Source organism: Triticum dicoccoides, chromosome 3A (genome assembly GCF_002162155.2).
Source record: "Triticum dicoccoides isolate Atlit2015 ecotype Zavitan chromosome 3A, WEW_v2.0, whole genome shotgun sequence".
In the NCBI taxonomy this organism is placed as follows: domain Eukaryota; kingdom Viridiplantae; phylum Streptophyta; class Magnoliopsida; order Poales; family Poaceae; genus Triticum; species Triticum dicoccoides.
In genome coordinates, this window is record NC_041384.1 from 663,383,770 (window position 1) to 663,404,975 (window position 21,206).

At 49.3% G+C, this 21,206-nt stretch overlaps 3 protein-coding genes across 3 annotated transcripts; all 3 read right to left on the reverse strand.

The window, feature by feature from the left end:
- Positions 1-228: 228 nt before the first annotated feature.
- Positions 229-11,980, reverse strand: LOC119270064 (1-aminocyclopropane-1-carboxylate oxidase homolog 1-like). Its single transcript, XM_037552031.1, has 2 exons — positions 10,716-11,980; positions 229-452 (listed from the first exon to the last, which is right to left on the reverse strand). Exon 1 carries the CDS (start codon positions 11,795-11,797, stop codon positions 10,721-10,723), a length of 1,077 nt encoding a protein of 358 aa, XP_037407928.1. The 5' UTR covers positions 11,798-11,980; the 3' UTR covers positions 229-452; positions 10,716-10,720.
- On the reverse strand, positions 276-1,581 carry LOC119270063 (1-aminocyclopropane-1-carboxylate oxidase homolog 1-like). The gene has a single exon (XM_037552030.1). The coding sequence runs from the start codon at positions 1,535-1,537 to the stop codon at positions 458-460; it is 1,080 nt and encodes a 359-aa protein (XP_037407927.1). The 5' UTR covers positions 1,538-1,581; the 3' UTR covers positions 276-457.
- A 4,494-nt stretch (positions 11,981-16,474) lies between the features above and the next one.
- Positions 16,475-17,257, reverse strand: LOC119272807. Its single transcript, XM_037554192.1, has one exon. The coding sequence runs from the start codon at positions 17,255-17,257 to the stop codon at positions 16,475-16,477; it is 783 nt and encodes a 260-aa protein (XP_037410089.1).
- Positions 17,258-21,206: the final 3,949 nt, after the last annotated feature.

A 21,206-nucleotide genomic window follows, 5' to 3' on the forward strand; every position in this document is an offset into this window, starting at 1 on the left:
GTTCACCGACAAGATATATCACCCAAGTGTCGATGAGATGTAAGCTTTTGTGGGAAGCACTATCCAGTTTCGTTATCCGTCGATTTCTTCAGGTCTGGTTCCATCAGCGAGATCCGTAGGCCAGTGTTTGGTAATCAGTCATCAAAACTACTCCCTCCGTTCCGCAATACATGACTTCCATTTATCAAAATATAGATGTACTAGACATGTTTTAGTTAACACCTCAGGGAATTAAATCTTATCTGCATTTCCAACTGAATCCACAAACCACAATATCGCGATTGGGAAGAGTACAACGATTGCATTTTATTCTTGCGTTGCTAAGATGTACTCCCTCCGTAAAGAAATACTATAAGAGCGTTTAGATATTTCTTTAAAGAGGGAGTACTGGTATATGATTCAAGCCCAAACAATAAGTCCGATCATAAGCACGACAAATACATTTGGGTGAGATTCATTAGATCCTGACGTGTTGGAGTGAGGAGACGCCGTCGAGGCCCTTGGCCCTGTAGTGCCTGGCCATTTCGTCCACCGTCGTGTTCCTGTACCGGGCGTTGCCGCCGTCAGCGACGATCGGCGCAAGCACCCTCGTCGACCCCTCCGCCCCGAAGAAGCAGGCCACCGACACCCTCGGCCCCGCGCTCTTGGCCACCACGCGGTGCTCCACGCTCTTGAACCTGTCGTTGGACATGAGCTGCAGATAGTCGCCGACGTTCACCACCAGGGCCCCCGCCACTGCCGACACGTCCGCCCACGCCGGCTGCTGCTTGTCGTCGTCGTCGACGAGCACCTGGAGGCCGCCGACGGCGTCCTGGAGGAGCACGGTGATGAAGCTGGGGTCGGAGTGCTTGGTTGTGCCCAGCGTGAGGTGCGGCTCCGGGCACGCCGGGTAGTAGTGGCAGGCGAGGCTCAGCCCCTCTAGGCACGCGGCGTCCTCCTCCAGGTGCCCTCGCCGGAGGCCCAGCGCCTCCGACAGAAGCCCGAGCAGCGTGCTCCCCAGCCGCTGCACCAGCCCTGCGAACTCTGGGGCGATTGCCCTGCACGCCGGGGGGATTTCCTCGGGCGCCGGCGGCTCCGGTGCCATATCCATGAACAGGGTGTCGCGCCAGTTGGCCGCCGGCGACTGGAACAGGTCGAAGTTGCTCTGGTACCTCACGCGCCGGCCGTGGTCACGGGTGTAGTACGGCGCCTTGGCCACCGCCGGCTCCTCGATGAAGCACCGCAGCGCCGCGAGCATCGCCGACATGGCCTCCTCCGGCACGCCGTGGTTCACCACCTGGAAGAAGCCTACCGTCTCCGCGGCCGCCTTCACGGCACCGACCGCCGATGCTCGCCCGGACGGTGTCGCGAGGCCGGCAAGGTCGATGACCGGGATGGCGAACTGATGGTCATGGTGATGCGGCGCGTCGTTGAGGGATTCGGGCGCGTGGTGGAAGATGGCGGGGACGGCCGTCGCTCCGGCGTCGACGAGGCCCTTGACGCCGGCCTTGGTGTCGTCGAACGCCTTGAGCGCACCGAGGCGGTGGTCGGAGGCCATGGGTAATTGGAGCTAGCTTCTGCAGTGTGTCGATCCTTTGAATTCAGTTTGTCTACGTGTGTGTGGTAGTGAGTGATGTAGTCGTGGCTCTTTACTGATCGTACATTCCATGATTGCTGACAGGCAGTGTATACGTCGACGTCTATTCGGATTTGCTGAAAACCAAACCAACTCTTGTGGATTGTGGAACACACATCTCAAAGCGTCAATTTCTTCGGTTGTATATTTGGTTTTAGCCTAAGCTTGCCTTCCCAAATACATTTGGCTTGCTAATATTTTGGTCAAGATTTTACTACTCAATGATTTAGCAAGCACTGGCAAGAAAAATGAACTAGGTGGGCAAAGAGGCATTGACATGCCAAAAACCATGATCCAAACCAAGAACAAGTTTATGGTCATGACTAAAATATTGGTAAAGTGCCTTTTGGCCACAATCCAACACACAACCTTCTTCCGATGCATCGTCGGCGTTTTCTTCTCTTAGCACGTGCCACCGGTTTGTCGGAAGCACCTTGTTTTTGAACACCCATTGCGAAAAAATGAACATGCATAGAAGAATAGCTAGGAGCAATGCGAGGAGGTGTCATTGGTGATGCCAGGATCTAAACCTTGTGACATCAAGTTTTAGAAAAACTTTGTATACAAATTAACAGTTTTGGTAAAGCACATCTAGATGTGTCATAAGTATTGCATATCTAAGTCATATGTCATTGATCTTACATTGAGATTCGTGTGAATATTTTTTTTCTCTTTTTTCTTTTTCTCTTTATGCTTGATTCACTCACTTAGATGTATAATAACTAGAGCACATCTAGATGTGCTCTAGACACACCCACAAATTAAACATGAACGGAAAAAGTAATGCTTTATTACAAACATATTTTGGTAGCAGCTATTTGTGATCATGCATATTTTGGTAAGTACCCAGCTTCGGCACTAATAGGCTGAAGTACATCGGTTTCAATATATGTAACAAGATAACAATACATGGAATCATCGGCTATATATTCTATTGTGCAAACTAGACTTGATACTATTTCATTGTTGATACTATTTCATTGCACAGAATGCTCGCAGGTTGCCGAATTCCGTTCCTCCCCTCCCCCGAGCTCGGCCCCCTGCGTCACCCTCCCCGAGCGAGGCGATCGGGGCGGCTCCCCTCTCCTCCCCTCCCCGCGAGTCGCCGCCCCCTTCCCCTCGCCGCTGCCGCCGACGGGCGCGGCTGGGCGTTGCCCGCGCGGCGCCCCGCAGTCCGTCGGTGGTGGCCCCCCTTCTTCCCCCGTCGCTGGACCCCGATTCGGGCGTGCGGTCCTGGCGGCGGAGCGCTTCGACCGGCAGCGTTCCGGCGCGGATCTGGACGTCGGCGGTGCGGTGGCGTTGTCCCCTGGCGGCGGTGATGGCCCATGGCGGCGGCGGCCGGCCGCGCCCGGTTGGCCCAGATATAGGCCCCACGGGCCCGATCTGGGTTAGGGTGGGCCTGCTGGGGGGGCTGCGGTGGGTTGTTCTCCGGTGGTTCTGGCAAGCTCCTCGCGACAGGGACGGCGGCTGCTGTGCCACGACTGCTGCAGCATGGCAGCGGAGCTTCACGGGCCCGTCCAGGGCTCGGCCGGACATTTGGTCTGGTGTGCATCTGCTGCTACGCTCGGTCTGCTACCGCCTAAGTCGGTGGAGGTTGTTCCCTCCCTCATGGTTGCGGTGCTGCTGGTCTTTGTCTATGGGTGTCTCGTTTGGGATCTGGCCGGCCTCACTTCGTTGGCCGTGGTGAGTCAACGGCGGTGTCCTCGTGACTGTGTTGGCGCATGTTGGTGGACGGCGGGTGTGGTGGAGCCGAAGGCTGGTCCTGGGTGGTGGGCGCGAGGGGTCGGGAGAAATCCATCTCGGGCCTTGCCGGCACCGACGCGGTGACGCCTGCGGGCGCCGCCATCCTTCTTGAAGGGCGTCGGGTGACCCTCTCCCCCACTACCCTCCGTGTACCGGGAGAAATCCTAGGATTCGTCCGGGCAGCAGCGTCGTCATCGTCGCATCCCTTCGTGAAGGTGGTGCTTGGTACACGGCAACTCGGTGGCTTTGGAGCGTGGTGGTTATCTTCGGTGGGCGCAGCGGTCGCAGGGTGCCGTAGCTTTCGTTAATCCGGCGTTGTTGGCATTTCTTCTCTTATTTTCTCTTGTATTTTTGTTTGGGCGTGCTTGTGCTGTTAGCCTCAGCGTTGATCGGAATGTTCTATCAGGTGGTTGCTATATCTATATAACGGGGTGAAAGCCTATTTCTTCAGAGAATGCTCGCAATTGCGGGCGTGGCGATCAGCAAAATCAATGCTAGCTTCATCAAAAGAAATACTAAAGTAAAACGTGTATATTTCTTTGCTCAACTAGTTTTCTATAAAGATCACTAACCTTTTTCAAATTGGAGAGTCTTGAATCATCACAAACATTTTCAAGGAAGTTGTCAAGTTGGACGCTTACCTCCACCGCTAATCTCCAAGCTGCAACATGTTTCCTAGTGCATGACGGGGTAATCCATGTGCGCAACAATCTTTTTTGTAATTTATCATTCAGTCGACTTCTTTTCATTTTTATGCCACAAATTGAGGCATAAGCTCCTGTAAACCGTAATTTATTGGTACCAACATTCACAATCTATCATCACATATAATCAATAAAAGCTCGTAAGAAACTACGGGAAAGTATCAGGTGATACCAACTCTTACATGCTCCCATTCTACCAATTTTAAAAATTCAAATTTAAATGTTTTAAAAAATCATAAAAATGGGAATGCTCAGATTATATGTGTCCAAACCCCTAATAAATTTAGATCAGACTCAAAATACACATTGAGGAGGACGGGGCGTCGACCCGTTGGCTGGACAGCTGGGGTAGCTGCCAGCCCAGCCGAGTTCAAGCCTCGGCTTTGACGCGTCGTGCTCGCGGAGTTTCTCTTGTAAAAAAAAATGCCAACAAGGGTTAGCCCTTGGGTTGGTCTTATTTTTTAAAAAAATACACATTGAGGAAAATGAGATGAATGATGTCAAAAGAAGACAAAACCAAAAATGGCACTATTCACACCTGAATTTCCCTTTTTTGTTTCTCCATCTGTATTTTGAATTTTGACTTGAAAAGTTTAGGCATTGTAGACACATGTCTAGTGAATACTTGTGATTTTTTTTTTAGAATTTGTGAAACATCTAATTTTTTTAATTGGTATCATGGGAGCATGTAAGGGTTGATATCACCCGATATTTTTCCCATGAAACTACGATGATATACCATTAAGCTTCCGACATTTGACACTTTTGACAATATGAACAAATGATAAGCCTACAAAGATCTTTGAGGTATTCCATCTTAGATGTTGCTGACATGAACCATACGACGAGTATAAGCGCTCCTGAGCAACACACTCGTGGACTCCAGCTCCTCCAGCTGGAATCTAGCTCCTCGTACGATCAAAGGAGTGGTTGTGCCTTACTATAGCTTGTCTCACCACAAGCGTCGTTACTAATAGCCCGACCCAAGTAGCTTCATGAAGGTTAGTTTATTTTTCTTCTGTGTTTTTTCATGCGTTCGTTTTTATATTTTGTTCATATTTTCTTAAGTTTACCCTAACCATATATTCCAATACTTAAATTTACCTAAAAGAAGCACGAATTTGAAAAATATTAACCCAATATAAAAACTTTACTACTGTAGTTTAAAAAAATGTTAACCCAGTATAGCTTTTACAAAATGTGTGCCCGTTCCAGAAAAATGTATGTGACATTTAAAAATATTTATACAATGTAAAAAATGTTCAGGTAATTCAAATAAATCGTATCATTCAAAGAATTATTACATTTTTTAAAATGTAATGAGTTTCAAAAAATATGTTCATGATATTTAAAAAATGTTTATACAAAGTAAAAAAAAGTTCACATAGTTTTAAAAATGGTTTATATCATTAAATAAAATGTTATAACATGTATTTGGAATATGTTTAACACATATTCAGAATATATATTCAAAACCATGTATATGAAAAATAATCATGTCTAAAAAAATGTTTTAGATATATACGAAAAATGGACATGTGTATAAAAAATAGGCATGAAAACATATGTTGGAAAAAATGTTAATCATGTACTTGAGAAATGTTCAACGTATATAAAATGTTCTTGATGTATACTAAAATGTATAACGTGTATGAAAATATAGACATGTGTTAAAAAATAAAAATGTTATTTTTGAAGAAAGAAAAGGGATCTGGACAGCGGCGGCTCCCCTCTGTCGACGACCTCGGTTGTCGGTGGTGAGGGGGGTCGCCTGTTCCACGCGCGTGGTTAGTTTTAAGCACTAGTATAAACTATTGATATATTTTTACTAGATGAGGATACCCTCGGTATCTCCATTATTATGATGCACACAACCATCTAAACTAATTATATATAAGCAATATTTGTCTATTATAAGTTGGCTTTTGTCCGTTTGTCATGTGATGAAAAGAAAAATGATGATATTAGAAATCCCCATGCTGTAAGATGAGTTTGTCTAAGATCACACAATCTCAAAGTTCTTTGTTGTCTTCGCCATTTTCATAGAGCATTCTCATTATCCAATTTCGAGTCAACTAAAATGATAGCAATTTTTTGTTATGATGTGTGTCATATGCTCCCGCCAGATAGCTGAATAACTCGGAGAATATAGTACGCATATTTAATTGTTAAATAATAAACAAAATGTGTTTCGGCAATGGTTTTGGTCCTGAATGAAATATACATGTTCAAGCTGCAAAATCAACAGACGAATCCAAGACTACATGAAGTTTTAACACCCATAAAACCACAAGATTATCGACATATGTGATAACAAAATTTTGATTAGACATATTTCAGTTTAATCAAATGAAAGAAAATTCAATAGAAAGATTTTGGTAGCTTCAGATTGTAAATTAAACTCCCGCAAGGAAATTGTAAATTAAACAGCAAACACATAGGGATGGACAACAACGGCCGTAATCTCCTCACTGTGCTACGCAACATATTGTCATTGTGGATGTGTGACCGGCATCAGGGTCACTTCACATCATATTCCCGGCCCGCAGCCGGAGCCCATCCTGTTGTTGCGAGATCTGCCTTGTCAACGGTCATGTAAACCACAACATAATGGTTCCGATTTCTTCCAGTTTCTTGTGCTGTGATAGAGAAGGTCGTGCTGCGGGCAGGGGACTCCTGGACTGGTTGTGTTGGTTCGAGAGTTATTTCCAGTTTTTTGTCGTGTGGAGAAGCTAGTGCCATCGAATTATTGGTATAGGAATGTTGTGATACAATAGCATGACATGCATTTTCATAACCCTATAAGAGCAAAAATTATGGACGATAATAAACAGGATCATACACTATGCATAGCGTTAGACCGCGTCGTCCGGACGGGCGACACGGGAGGCGATCTCGATCCGATTTCTCTGCGACCTCCCTCTCCGATCTCTCTCCCTCGCCGCTGCCGGACGACACCGCGGGGCAAAGCCCATGCGGCCGACGGTGGCGGCGGGGCCCTGGTGGTCCGCGGCAGCGGCTAGCAGTGAGCAGCAGCGACCGGAAATTCATGGCGGCACGGCATCAATCTACGAGCAAAGATGGATGTACGTACTGCTTGCTGCGGCTATTACAGACTTGCAGTAGCGACAACAGGCAGCAGCAGTACACAAGAAGGGGCAGCGGCCACAGCTGGGCGAGGACCACCGGACATAGGCGTCATTGCAATCTGGAAGGCGGTTCTCGTTGCATCACGTGGTCAGGGCAATGCACCACTCACCGGCAAGATGGAGCGATTCGGGATGCATCGCTTGCCGGTAAGATCAAGTGGGAGGCCTCGTGGCCGCTCTCCCGATGGGATTCGGTCTGGTGCACGCATGCAGTAGTGTTGCCCCCGAGCGGCACACCGGTGGCTTCAGGCATAGTAGCCGTTTGGGCCGCACACGCGTCTATGGTGTCGGTGGTGTCAGCTCTCCTCCGTAATGCGTGTTGTAGCTGTACCGGCAACATACCTGACAGAGTCTAGTTCGCTCAGAAGTCGTGATCCCGTGATCTAAGATTTGCCAGTGCCATGGCAGCCATCTGTGTACCCGTGAGGCGGTCCTCCGTTTGGACTCGCGGGTGACGTGCTGTGAACTTACATTACTGGTGAGGGCGGCAAAGCAAGAGGCGGCGTATGGTGGTGTCGTCTGATACATATCTATCACCGGCTGCCGCTTGTGAGGATGATGCGGTGCTGCCAGAGCGTCCCAAGGGATTTTGGCGATGCCGATGACCTTTTACTTTTGTTAGTGGCCTTATCGCGTGTGCAATGCTGCTGGAATAGCAAAAAGTGGAAGCGACAACATAAGATGACTTCGGTTTTGGTGGTGCTTCTCAGGTACCCAGTCTCGAGCTTCAGGGTGAAAATCCTAGGTGTGACCCTGGTCTATTATACCTGCCAATGGCGATGGTTTCCATCGTTATCTTGTTGAAGACATTGCTTGGATCGTGCTCAGACTTTATCTCCAAGATGAAAGCCCATGATCTAGCCTTCAGTGGTTGGAGCAGGCAACGACGACACTTGAGTATCGTTTCTTTCCTGAAGGCATTGTTTTTGGAGGACATTTATCGTAGTCCTTGTATTGTCAAGTGGTGGTTGGTGCCCATGGCCGCTGTTGTTTTTCCTCGTTTACTGCCTTGATTGCTTCTTTTTTTCTCTTCATCCCAGGCATAGTTTTGGTTTTGTATGACTTTGCTATCTGCTAGCAGGATTGTGTGTGTGTGTGTTAATATTTGCTGTGTGCATCTTAGTTATACAAAGATCGGGTGTGTGCTCATAGTGCATGTATCCCCTTGATGTTACATTATGAATCAATAAAAACCGCCCTTTATCGAAAAATACAAATAACATATAACTAATTTTGCCCGAGGAAAATAAAAATAACGACCAGGCATGACTCTAGATAGCAGATATAAAAACCATGTGGAAAAAGAGGAAGCCTCTGCAGTTTAATCATAACAATTGATTATTAGCATCAGATTATTAAACCATTCACTAACCTCTAGAAGGACAGAGAAAGTTGATAGAACATCAGTATTTTGGTGTGCCTTTTAAGCAGCTTCAATCTACGAAAGATATTTCCTGAAAAAAAATCTACAAAAGATATGTCATGCTAGCAATCTACTACTTTCTAAGAGCATCTATAACCATATATGACAAATCCGGCCCCTCAAACGCGCGCGGACGCGCCGGGCGCATCCGCGTGCAGTGATCGGGCACACCTCAAATTTGTCATCCCGCATTCGCGTATCTCATATCTTGCGTCTTATATCCATACTACACATGCACACGTTGATCTATTCTACGTGATCAGACGACGGACAACAAAATTGAGCCGTAAAGAAACACAAGATCGACTGCAAACAGACATAAACACACTTCACCACATCCAAAAGATCACAGTTCATCCACGGACAAGTTCATAAACTTCTACAACTTAAACTGTATAAACATTGAGTAGGAGGGGGGGGGGGCAGAATAACCACTTCCTCGCTGGGCCTTTGCCCTTCCGGTCACAGGCGCAACTATAGGCGTCCGAGGCTGGTGGAGGATCTTGGTCGTCCGACGACAAGGTGCCGATGTCGTCGTCGTTGGAGTCGGAGTCGAAGAGGACGATGAGCCCCTTCATCCGACGGACCGCCCTGTCCTGCTCCCGTTTTAGCCTTGCCACCCGAGCCTTCTCCGTCGCTGCCTCCTTCGCCTCGCGCTCCGACTGCTCAATGGCTAGCCGGAGCACCTTAGCGTTCTTCCATCGGAGGCGACGAGCGTCCGTCTCCGCCGTCGTGAGGGAGCGGAGGTACACCCAGGCGAGGAGACACACATCCTCGTCGGCGTCCGTCTCCGTCCCGTGGCGGTGACACGCGGACTGCTCCGCCGCCTCCCTTTTCCGTGCGCGCCTCCACTCGCGGTGCATGCCTCCAACTCCGGAGTTCGCATGTGACCCGGAGGCGCGGGCACAAGCACCCAGCGGACGGCGGGAGAAGGAGACGACGCGGACTGCGTTGACCGGGCGTTGTTGCGCGCGGGTCGGGAGGATCCAGCTCCACGTCCGCGATGCACCGGCCCGGGAGGTGCGGCGACGCTCTAGATCCGGAGTTGCCGCCAGTCTCGACCTTGGACCGCTCTAGCGCAATGCGGAGGGCCATCTCCTCCTCGTAGTCGAGCTCCGAGCCGGAGTCGCTGCCGGATCTGCTCATGGTGGTGGATGGGATCGCAACCGGAAAGGGAGAGGGGTGGACGGACGGAGCGAGAGAGGGAGAGAGTGAGCTAGGTTTGAGCTCGCCGCCCGGATTGAGCTTTTTTGCGGGGTCCGTGGTGGGCTGGACCTGTCAAACGGATGCGCCCGGGCGTGCCCGGGCCGCTCCATATCTGCCCTATATTTGGGCTGGATATGAGGGGTGTCGGTCAGTCCGGATGATTGAGGCCCGTTTAAGAAGTCCGGTTGGATTGAATTTTTGTGACCGGGCAGTGACCGGACAGCCTGTTCGAATGTTTGAGACGGGTATGAAAGACCTGGTTGTAGATGCTCTAACACCTTACATTTTGAGATAGAGGAAGTAATATACTAATCTCCGGATCGGAAATAAAAACTGCATCGATCAAACGAGGGGACACAAAAATAAATTTACTAGAAACATAATACAAACTCACTGTCTATTTCTAGTTGTCCATATTCTACTAAGGGCATGTACAATGGTTGATAAAACAGTCTTATCTTAAGTCTTGCATGTAATTTAGAGATGACAAAAAAGTATGTCTACAATGGGTTATATCTTAACCTTATCTTCAATAGCTAGTCATTCCTTAAAACATGGTGAGACAAATTGTGCTAAGAGATCATCTCTTGTCTTATCTTAAATAAGAGAAGACAAACCTTTTCTTGTGAGTTCTCTCTTCTCCACCTCATCATTAATCCTACTTGGCACTCTTAAGATAGCACCATTGTACATGCCCTAATGATACAAGCACGAAGTCAATCTTATTTGAAAAAACAACACCCCCTAGTTGAAAAACAACAGCCCGAACTCTTGTACATCAACAAATTGTTGGATAATCAGATCATTCATTCATACCATGATTCAAGCCCAAACAATAAGTCCGGTCATAAGCACGACAAATACATTTGGGTGAGATTCATTAGATCCTGACGTGTTGGAGTGAGGAGACGCCGTCGAGGCCCTTGGCCCTGTAGTGCCTGGCCATTTCGTCCACCGTCGTGTTCCTGTACCGGGCGTTGCCGCCGTCAGCGACGATCGGCGCAAGCACCCTCGTCGACCCCTCCGCCCCGAAGAAGCAGGCCACCGACACCCTCGGCCCCGCGCTCTTGGCCACCACGCGGTGCTCCACGCTCTTGAACCTGTCGTTGGACATGAGCTGCAGATAGTCGCCGACGTTCACCACCAGGGCCCCCGCCACTGCCGACACGTCCGCCCACGCCGGCTGCTGCTTGTCATCCTCGACGAGCACCTGGAGGCCACCTACGGCGTCCTGGAGGAGCACGGTGAGGAAGCCGGGGTCGGAGTGCTTGGTGGTGCCCAGTGTCAGGTGCGGCTCCGGGCACGCCGGGTAGTAGTGGCAGGCGAGGCTCGGCCCCTCTAGGCACTGTGTGTGTTCCTCCAGGTGCCCTTGCCGGAGGCCCAGCGCCTCCGGCAGCAGCCCGAGCAGCGTGCTCCCCAGCCCCTGCACCAGCCCCGCGAACTCCAGCGCGATGGCCCTGCACGCCGGCGGGATCTCCTCGGGCGCCGGCGGCTCCGGAGCCATCTCCATGTACAGCGTATCACGCCAGATGGCTGCCGGCGATTGGTAGAGGTCGAAGTTGCTATGGTACCTCACCCGCCGGCTGTCGTCCCGGGTGTGGTACGGCGCCTTGGCATCCGCCGTCTCCTCGTTGAAGCCCCGCAGCGCCGCGAGCATCGCCGACAGAGCTGCCTCCGGCACACCGTGGTTCACCGCCTGGAAGAAGCCCACCGTCTCGGCGGCCGCCTTCACCGCGCCGACCGCCGAGGCTCTCCCGAACGGTGTCGCGAGGCCGGCGAGGTCGACGACTGGGATGGCGAACTGGTGGCCATGGTGATGGGGCGCGTCGTCGAGGGATTCGGGCGCGTGGTGGAAGATGGCGGGGACGGTCGTGACTCCCGCGTCCACGAGGCCCTTGACGCCGGCCTTGGTGTCGTCGAACGCCTTGAGTGCGCCCAGGCGGTGGTCGGAGGCCATGGATGATTGGAGCTAGCTTCTGCAGTGTGTCGATCCTTTGAATTCAGTTTGTGTACGTGTGTGTGGTAGTGAGTGATGTAGCCGTGGCTCTTTACTGATCGTACAGTACATTCCATGATTGCTGACAGGCAGTGTGTACGTCGACGTCTATCCGGATTCGCTGAAAACCAAACCAACTCTTGGCACTAATAACCAAGCCCATCCGACCCTGGAAACGTTAGATTGAGTCCTTATGAGCAGTGATTGGGAGGACCTCTTCCCTCAAGTTAATGTTAGGAAGATTGTTAGAGACGTTTCAGACCATAATGCTCTTTTGCTGTCCTCTGATAACCATGTTGAGAGTCCCACAGCAAAGAGAGTTTAGATTTGATCAAATCTGACGATTTCCTATCCTTGGTGGAGAAGATTTGGAACCAGTATGTTAAAGCTACAGATCCTATTGATGTGTTAAATGTCAAATTAAAACGCTTCAAGAAGTTCTTTAACGGTTGGGGCTCTAACAAGTTTGGGCATGAGAAGATTAGAAAAAAGAACATAAGAGAAGAGTTAGCCATTATTGAGAAGGAAGAAGAAGGAGGAATGATAGATCCAGTCATGTTTTGCAGGAAGACTGAATTGTTAGTGTAATTAAATGAAATTTTGGTTAATGAAGAATTATTCTTACTACAACAATCTAAAGAGAGGTGGTTACTCAAAGGGGATAGTAACTCTGCTTACTATAAGATAATCGCTAATGGCAATAAAAGGAAAAACACTATTCATTCTCTGAATGTAGGGGATGTAGTCATAGAAGGGACGAAGGATCTTTTAAATCATGCTACTGAATTCTATAAAGATCTTTTTGGGCCGGCACCTGGGAATTTGCTCCAGGTGGACCATAATATGTGGGGGGAAGAGGAGAAATTGAAAGCTGAAGACAATGAGAATTTGTGTAGGCCGTTCTCAAAAGAGGAAGTAAAAAATGCTTTGTTTGGAATGAATAGTAACAGGGCCCCTGGTCGGTCCTGACAACATTCCAGCGGAGTTCTACCAACACTGTTGGGAGATTGTGAAAAGTGATATTATGAAACTATTTGATGCTATGTATGAAGGAACAGTTGATGTTCAAAGACTAAACTATGGGGTCATTACTCTTATTCCTAAAGTCAATGGTGCGAACAAAATACAACAATTTAGGCCTATATGTCTACTTAGATGCCCATATAAGTTGATCACAAAGGTGCTAGATAACAGAGCTGCCCCTTATGCTGATATCCTATTTAGCAAGCACCAAAATGCCTTCATTAAGCATAGAAGTATCATGGATGGGGTGCTGACTTTACATGAGGTCTTGCATCATACTCATATTAAGAAGAAATTTGGCATCATTATCAAACTTGATTTTGAAAAAGCCTACGATAAGGTTAACTGGGATTTCTTACTAAAGTGCCTTGAGATCAGAGGCTTTGGCAAAACTTGGTGTAGTTGGATGGAGAAAATTCTCCACAATGGCACGGTTAGTGTGAAGTTAAATAATACCACGGGACCTTACTTCTAGAGCCACAAGGGTGTGAGGCAAGGAGACCCGGTGTCCCCTTTCCTATTCAACATTGCTACTGAATGCCTGTGTAAGATGGTCTTGCAAGCTCAAACAAATGGCTTAATTGATGGGCTGGCCTCGGATTTGGTAGATAAGGGAGTGGCTATTCTGCAATATGCAGATGACCCAATCATGTGCATTGAACATAATCCTGAAAAAGCACTCAATTTGAAGTTGTTGCTGTATATGTTCGAACTCATGCCAGGACTGGAAATTAATTTTCAGAAAAGCGAAATCCTTAGTGTGGGAGGGGATGATAATATTCTAAAAGAATATGCTGATATTTTTGGTTGTCGGATTGGGCACTTCCTGATGAAATATCTTGGGGTCCCTATTAGTTATTCGAACATGAAGGGTGTGGATTGGGACTACCTTGAGGCAAAATTTGTCAAAAGATGTGAATCTGGTCTAGGAAGTAATGCCTCCTCGGGGGGCAGGCTGACTCTATTGAATGCTAATATTTTCAGCATCGCCTACTATTATATGTCTATTTTCCTTTTATCTGAAACCATCATAGAGAGGTTGGATAAACACAGAAGGAGATTCTTCTGGCAAGTAATTAAAAACAGAAAAAGATACTACCTGGTCAGATGGTCCAGGATCTGTAGATCCAAAGATAAAGGATGATTGGGGTGAAAGATCTCCACAGGCAAAACATTTGCCTTTTGGTGAAATGGTGGTGGAAGCTCGAGATGAAATGGGGCTTTGGCAAGATATTATCAGAGCCAAATACCTTGGTAGGGACACGGTAGCCTCGGTTAAGGGGAAAATTATTGATTCCGCATGTTGGAAGGCCATTATGAAAGTGAAAGATTTATATATGATTGATCTAAAAGTGGTCGTACAATCTGGTGACAAAGCTAGGCTGTGGATAGATCCAGTTGGCGATCAAGTTCCTTTTGCTGTGCAATTTCCTCAACTCTTTGCTATCTGCAAATATCCTAATTGTGTTGTGAAAGCCTATTTGGAGGTTGATCCTGTTACCTTCTTCCAAAGAAGACTGAATTATGAGCTTAATGAGCAATGGCAGAAAGTGGTTTTGATGGTTGAAAAATCTTGTGTGCCTATAGAGAGCGATAGCATCAAATGGGGGCTGGGCTCTAAGCCCTACTATACTACCAAAGCTCTATATTCTTATCTGGAAAAAAGCATTTCTGGTTGCGATTATCGCTAGATATGGAAAGCTCGTATCCCTTTGAAAATTCAAATTTTCATGTGGCAGCTATCGCAAGATGCAGTGCTGACTAGAGATGTGATGAAACGTCGTGGATGGAAAGGGGAACCCAAGTGTTCATTTTGTGGGGGGAGAGAAACCTCCCGGCATCTCTTTTTTACCTGCCCCGTTGCTAGGATTACCTGGAGAGTGGTGGGATACATATTTGGCACTGATATGTGCCCTGGCAACTTGTGGCAGGCATATGTTTGGTGTTATGCTTTCTTCCCGGATGGTGATACCTTTTATACAATTGGCATTGCAGCTATATGCTGGGCTATTTGGACCTGCTGTAACCGAGTTACTTTTGAGCACACCCCTCTCAGGACCCCGTTTGAATGCATCTTTTCTACATGTGCACTTTTTTGTTATTGGGCAGGGCTGATGAAGGAGGAGGATGCGGCGAAACTGAGGGCTGGAGGAGCTCTGCTGAAGGACAACATGCCTCGCATGATGAGGATCTGCGCGGCGGCGCACCAGGATGGGAGAGTGCGCTGAAGAAAGAAAAAGAAGGGAGACAATGTGCCGCGTCTTGCTTCATTGCTTTTGGTCAGATACCTCCTGCGTGAGGATGTTTTGGGGCATGTTGCTCTGATGTGAGCAGTGGTCTTTTGAAAACTCTGAGTTAGATGGTTGGGGTCTTGGGTTTATAGTGTCGTTGGGTTTTCGCCCCATGGTGAGTAATCTCGATGGCGAGTGCTCATGGTGGGTTTCCCGGCGATGCTTGAACCCGCTTTCCTCTTTCCCGTCTTATTTTCTGAACATGGTTGTATTTTCGTTATGTTCAAGTAATGGAAAGGGGATTCGCCCGGTTTAAAAAAAAACTCTCATGGATCGTGGACCACACATCTTAAAGCGTCAATGTCTTCGGTTGTGTTTGGTTTTAGCCTAAGCTTGCCTTCCCAAATACATTTGGCTTGATAACGTTTTGGTCAATATTTTACTATTCAATGATTTAGCAAGAAAATGAATTAGGTGTGCAAAGAGGCATTGACATGCCAAAAACCATGGTCGAAACTAAGAACAAGTTTATGACCATGACTAAAATATTGGTGAGGTGTCTTTTGGTCACAATCCAATACACAACCTTCTTCGGATGTAACGTCGGCGTTTTCTTCTCTCCGCACATGCCACCGGTTTGTCGAGAGCACCTTGTTTTTGAACACCCATTGTGAAAAACTAAACACGCAGAGGAGAATAGCTAGGAGCAATATGAGGAGGTGTGAATGGTGATGCCAGGATCTAAACCTTGTGACGTCAAGTTTTAGAAAACTTTGTATAAAAATTAAATACGAACGTAAAAAGTCATACTTTATTACAAACATATTTTGGTAGCAACTATTTGTGATCATGCATATTTTCGCATGTACCCAGCGTCAGCACGGTACTAATTGGCTGGAGTACGTCGGTTTCAATATATGTAACAAGATGACAATACACGGAATCATCGGCTATTCTATTGTGCAAACTAGACTTGATACTATTTCATTGCAGAAAATGCTCTCTCAATTGCTGCGTGGCGACCGGCAAAATCAATGCTAGTTTCATCAAAAGAAATACTAAAGTAAAACTTGTATATTTCTTTGTCTCAACTAGTTTTCTACAAAGATCACTAACCACTTTCAAATTGGAGTCTTGAATCATCACAAACATTTTTAAGGAAGTTGTCAAGTTGGATGCTAACCTCCAAGGTGGAAGAGTGTTTAACCAAAAACTACCACATTTCATGGAAACGGGTGGAAGAGTGTTTAACCAAAAACTACCACATTTCATGGAAACGTGTTGAAAAACTATCACTTTACGATTTTGTGCGAAAAACTACTATTTTTTTTCCTAATCCGTGGAAAAAAACTACCAAGTCGCGAGATCGCTCGCTTCGCCCGCGCTAAGCATAAATCTGACCGGTTGGGCCCACGAACCAGGTGCCACCGTGGCCATCCTTCGCGCCGGAGTTCACGCCAAGCACATCCAGTTTCACCGTCCTCACCTGCTCCTCCCTCCTCGTCCGCATCCGCTCCCTCCTCTCGTCCCTCTTCCCCCTCGGCCCGTCCGGGTCGGCCGCCCCGGTGTCGAACAGGGCGCCGCCGCCGTGGGGGGATCTGTTGTTGCCGCTGTCGGTGCTCTGGCGCCGGTCGGCCTTCCTCGGGATGCGGCCACCATAGGAGGTGCTGAGGAGGCGGAAGTCGAGGCGGCCCCAACCGTCCTCGTCGAAGAGATCCCAGCCGAAGCGCTCGGCCATCTCCTGGAGCGGCCCGTCGCTGTCGTGTAGACGTAGTCGAACTTGGAGGAAGCGGTGCGCGTGCTCCCACTCGACGCGGTCGACGTAGACGGGGTCGTCGAGCACCTCGCGCGCCAGGCGCGCCCAGACCAGCGTGTCCCCATAGTCGAGCTCCGCGACCACCCAGTGCAGGTAGGACGGCGGCAGCGTGCCCAACATCTGGCCCTTGTGCTTGCCAAAGTCGATCACACGGTCCCTCGCGGGCCGCGAGGACGCGCCGACGCCCATGGTGGCCCCGAGCGGGCGGAGGAGGGGGATCCTGGCGGGTCTGGGCAGCGTGGCAGTGGAGCGGCGACGGTGAAGGGGGGAGAGAGGCGCTGCTCGGGTTTGGGGTCTCGGCAGAGGCGCCGGGGAGGAAAGGCAGGCCCTTGCAACGGCGAGAGGGAGCATGGCGTGCTGGCGGCGGTCGGAGAGCATGGAAGCTTCCGTGAACTCCAGCACGAAGGATGGCCACGGTGGCACCATGTTCGTGGGCCCAACTGATCAGATTTGTGCTTAGCACGGGCGAAGCGAACGATTTCGCGACTTGGTAGTTTTTTTGGCACGGATTAGGAAAAAAAAGTGGTAGTTTTTCTCATAAAATTATAAAGTGATAGTTTTTCGACACGTTTCCATGAAATATGGTAGTTTTTGGTTAAATACTTAAGGTGGAACAAGTTTGCTAGCGCATGACGGTGTAACCGTTGTGCGTAACAATCTTTTTTGTAGTTTGTCATTCAACTTCTTTTCATTTTCATGCCACAAATTGAGGCATAAGCTCTCATATACCGTAGTTTATTGGTACCAACATTTACAATGTATCACCACATATAATCAATAAAAGCTAGTAAGAAACTATAGGAAAGTATCAAGTGATACCAAATCTTACATGTTCCCATGCTATCAATTTAAAAAATTCAAATTTAAATGTTTAAAACAATAAAAATGGGAATGCTCGGATTACATGTGTCCAAACCCCTAAGAAACTCAGATCAAACTTAAAATACACATTGAGAAACAAAAAAGATAAATATATGATGAATAATGTCAAAAGAAGACAAAAAGACACTATTCACACCTGAATTTCTCTTTTTTGTTTCTCCATCTGTATTTTGAATTTTGATTTGAAAAGTTTAGGATTGTAGACACATGTCTAGTGAACACTTGTGATTTTTTTTAGAATTCGTGAAACATCTTTTTTTTAATTGGTATCATGGGAGCATGTAAGGGTTGGTATCAGATATTTTCCCCATGAAACTACGATGATATACCATTAAGCTTCGGACATTTGACATTTTTAACAATAAGAACAAATTATAAGTCTACAAAGATCTTTGAGGTGTTCCATAAGAACAAATTATAAGTCTACAAAGGTCTTTGAGATATTTCATCATAAATATTTCAGACTTGATCCATATGACTACTCGACGAATATAAGGCTAGTCATAGTGGGAGTAACTTAGCGAGTAACATAGCGCACTCCAATTTTTTTACTTATGTGGCAAGTAGTTAATAAGAAGTAGTAACATAATATTTTACTGTAACATAGTGCTTCCCAATACAAGATAAGTCTACAAGCTAATAAATGAACTCATCTATGACACTACTACTATATTACTTTACACTATAAAAATAGTAATTTAGACTAGTGTAGTATCATATGTATGACACTAGTATTAATTACTCCCTACTATGACCAGCCTAAATGCATGTTTGACAACTGCCTAGAGCCACACACCCCTGGACTTCAGCTCCTCCAACCGGAATCTAGGGTTGTGCCTCACTTATAGCTCGTCTCACCAGAAGCGTCATTACGAATGGCCCATAGCCCAATACACCCACTTGTGAGACGTGCCAAGTTTTTGGTTTGTTGGGACGTGGAAGAGCTTCCATCTTGTACGATGTGGGTGTTCTCTTTTCACGACGGTGCTCTTCACCGCCCACAGTGTCGCGATGGCGCTCTTCACTCTTCAGCGCCCACAGTAACCACTAATCAGTGGTCGCTCGCCGAAAGACTGACGGTGAGCTCCCTGAGCTGGTCCATGGATATGGCCTCCCGGCTTCCTAAGATGGCTTGCAAACACCAAGTGGTGCACATAGTCAAAAGGCCATGCCGTTTTTAGCTTCGAAACTGACACCGTCCACGTCTGCTATCACAAGCCGGTTGGTTTCGTTTTGTGAGTAGCGCGATGATGGCCGCTGCTGCTGGCCGGCCATGCATGTGGGGTGTCATTAGTACCTCTCTAGGCTTGTGCCCAGCAGAACAGGTCATTCGTGATGGCTCGTTCCGAAGAAGCCAGTTTACACGGTGTATTAGTTAGAGCATCTTCAGGCGCGCCCTCAACAAAACCCCTCAGGTCACTTTTCGGCCACCGACATTGAAAAATTAGTCTAGTCGCGTTTTCAATAATCCGTTTTTCGCCGTCTCGGGCCGAAATTAGCGCCGGTGGACCCAACATGAACCCGGCGCGCTCGGGGTCGCCGGGCGAATCATATTGGCGCGAAGGAGCCGCGCGCCCTTCTCGCCAGCGACTCATCTCTCTTGTCGCCGCTTCGTCGTCCGCATCGCCTTGTTTCCCGCGGCGAATCAATGCCAAAGCTGCCGCGCGCTGCCGCGCCGGTCAGCCTGCGCCATTGATGCCTCACGGGCGGCGCAGTGAAGACCGGATGAAGCGCGTCTCTCGCCCGCCACGCGTACACACGGCGGCACGCGTACGGGCGGCGCCTCGGCCTATATAAGACGCGCCCCAGCGCGCCGAAGGAGGAGACTCGCACTCTCTCGCCGTTGCCGTTCCTCCCTCTCCTCTCTCTCGCCGTCTCCAGTTCATCACCCATGACTGAGCACTTCCCAGGCGACGCCGCGGCGGCGAACGGCTTCGGCCGCCGCAATCTTCACGAAGATGAAGCTCGGCTCCTCTACGAGGCCGAGTACCCGGTCCCACCGGACATGCGGGTGTCCGGGGCGTGGAGGATCAGCGCCGGCGGGGTCCCGGTGCCATCACCGCCCACCGGGGCGGTGAGGCGTGCGGAGATCGCGCGTATCTGCACCTCGCTGCCGCAGGCGGTGAGGGAAGGGCCGCGGTACATCCCCGATAGCCCTCTGTGGGAGACCTACTTTCGTTGCCGCCACGCCGAGCAGCTCGAGGCCACCAACGGCGTCGTGCCCTCCGAGAGGCTCAACGCCGACGGGCGCCGCCGATGGTGGGGCGTGCCAGGCCGCACGCTGGAGGCCGTCCTCGAGTACATCGAGGGCGGCAACACGCCACGGCTGGAGTACCCCGCTCCCCCGTCCTTCTCCCGCCGGCGTGGGAGCTCGTGGACGCCGAGGCGCATGGACCCGGGGGCGACCTCCTCTTCGTCCAGCGGCTCTCCCTGCCTCCACCCCATCAAGCCGGAGCCCCAGGACACGCCGGTCAGCCGCCGCACCTGTAGCTCCGGCGTTCGCATCGCCGACTCCACCCCCCTCTGGCCGCCTCGTCCTCGTCAGGCCGAAGCCGGAGCCCGGTCTTCCCGCGGAGTACGAGGAGATAGCTCGGCGTGACATCTCCGACGAGGACGCCTTGCGGTGGGCGCGGGACGACTACCTCCGCGAGGAGACGGTCCGGCAATGCCGGGCCCTGGAGGAGATTGCCGCCCGCAGGCGTGGGCGCGAGGACGAGCACGGCGTCATCATCCTCGACAGCTTCGACGACAAGGACGCCCCCGGACCGTCCAACCCGCCGCGCCAACCAGGGGAGGGGTGCAGCAGGGACGGCGGCCGCGGAGGAGGTGACGACGACGACGGCGGCGGCGGCGGCGACTACACGCAGTTCTACCGCCTCCTCGGCATGTAGAGCAAGGGCGGCGGGCGGCGAGGCGCGACGAGCGAGACGGCGGGCCTAGTAGTTTTTTTCTTTTTTAAAAATATTTTTAAATATGTATGAACTCGCCGAAATTTGATTGAATTTGCGTCGTGTTTGTGCCGAATTTAAATATATAAAAAATATGGACGCCGCGACTGAGGGGCATCATGCCCCAGCACGCGGTTTTGCGCCGGTGCGCCCCTAGAGGGCGATTTTTAGCGCCTCCTGAGGGCCGAACGGCTGGAGATGCTCTTACTGGCCAGGGCTAAATACCATAAAAAGTTTCATCCGTTGTGGTGAAATCCTATACTACTCATTTTCTGGTTTCAGCAGTCAAGGTGATGTGCCGTTTTCGCGTATCAGAGTGATGTGCCGTTTTCGCGTATCAGAGTGTTTCTTTTTAATTTGCATTGCTCTATAACAAGGCGGCCGGATTCGTAATATTTGGTGCTTAATATTGTCTACATGAATCATGCACACAATGTAATGAACAAATTGGCGAACCTTCAACATTGGAC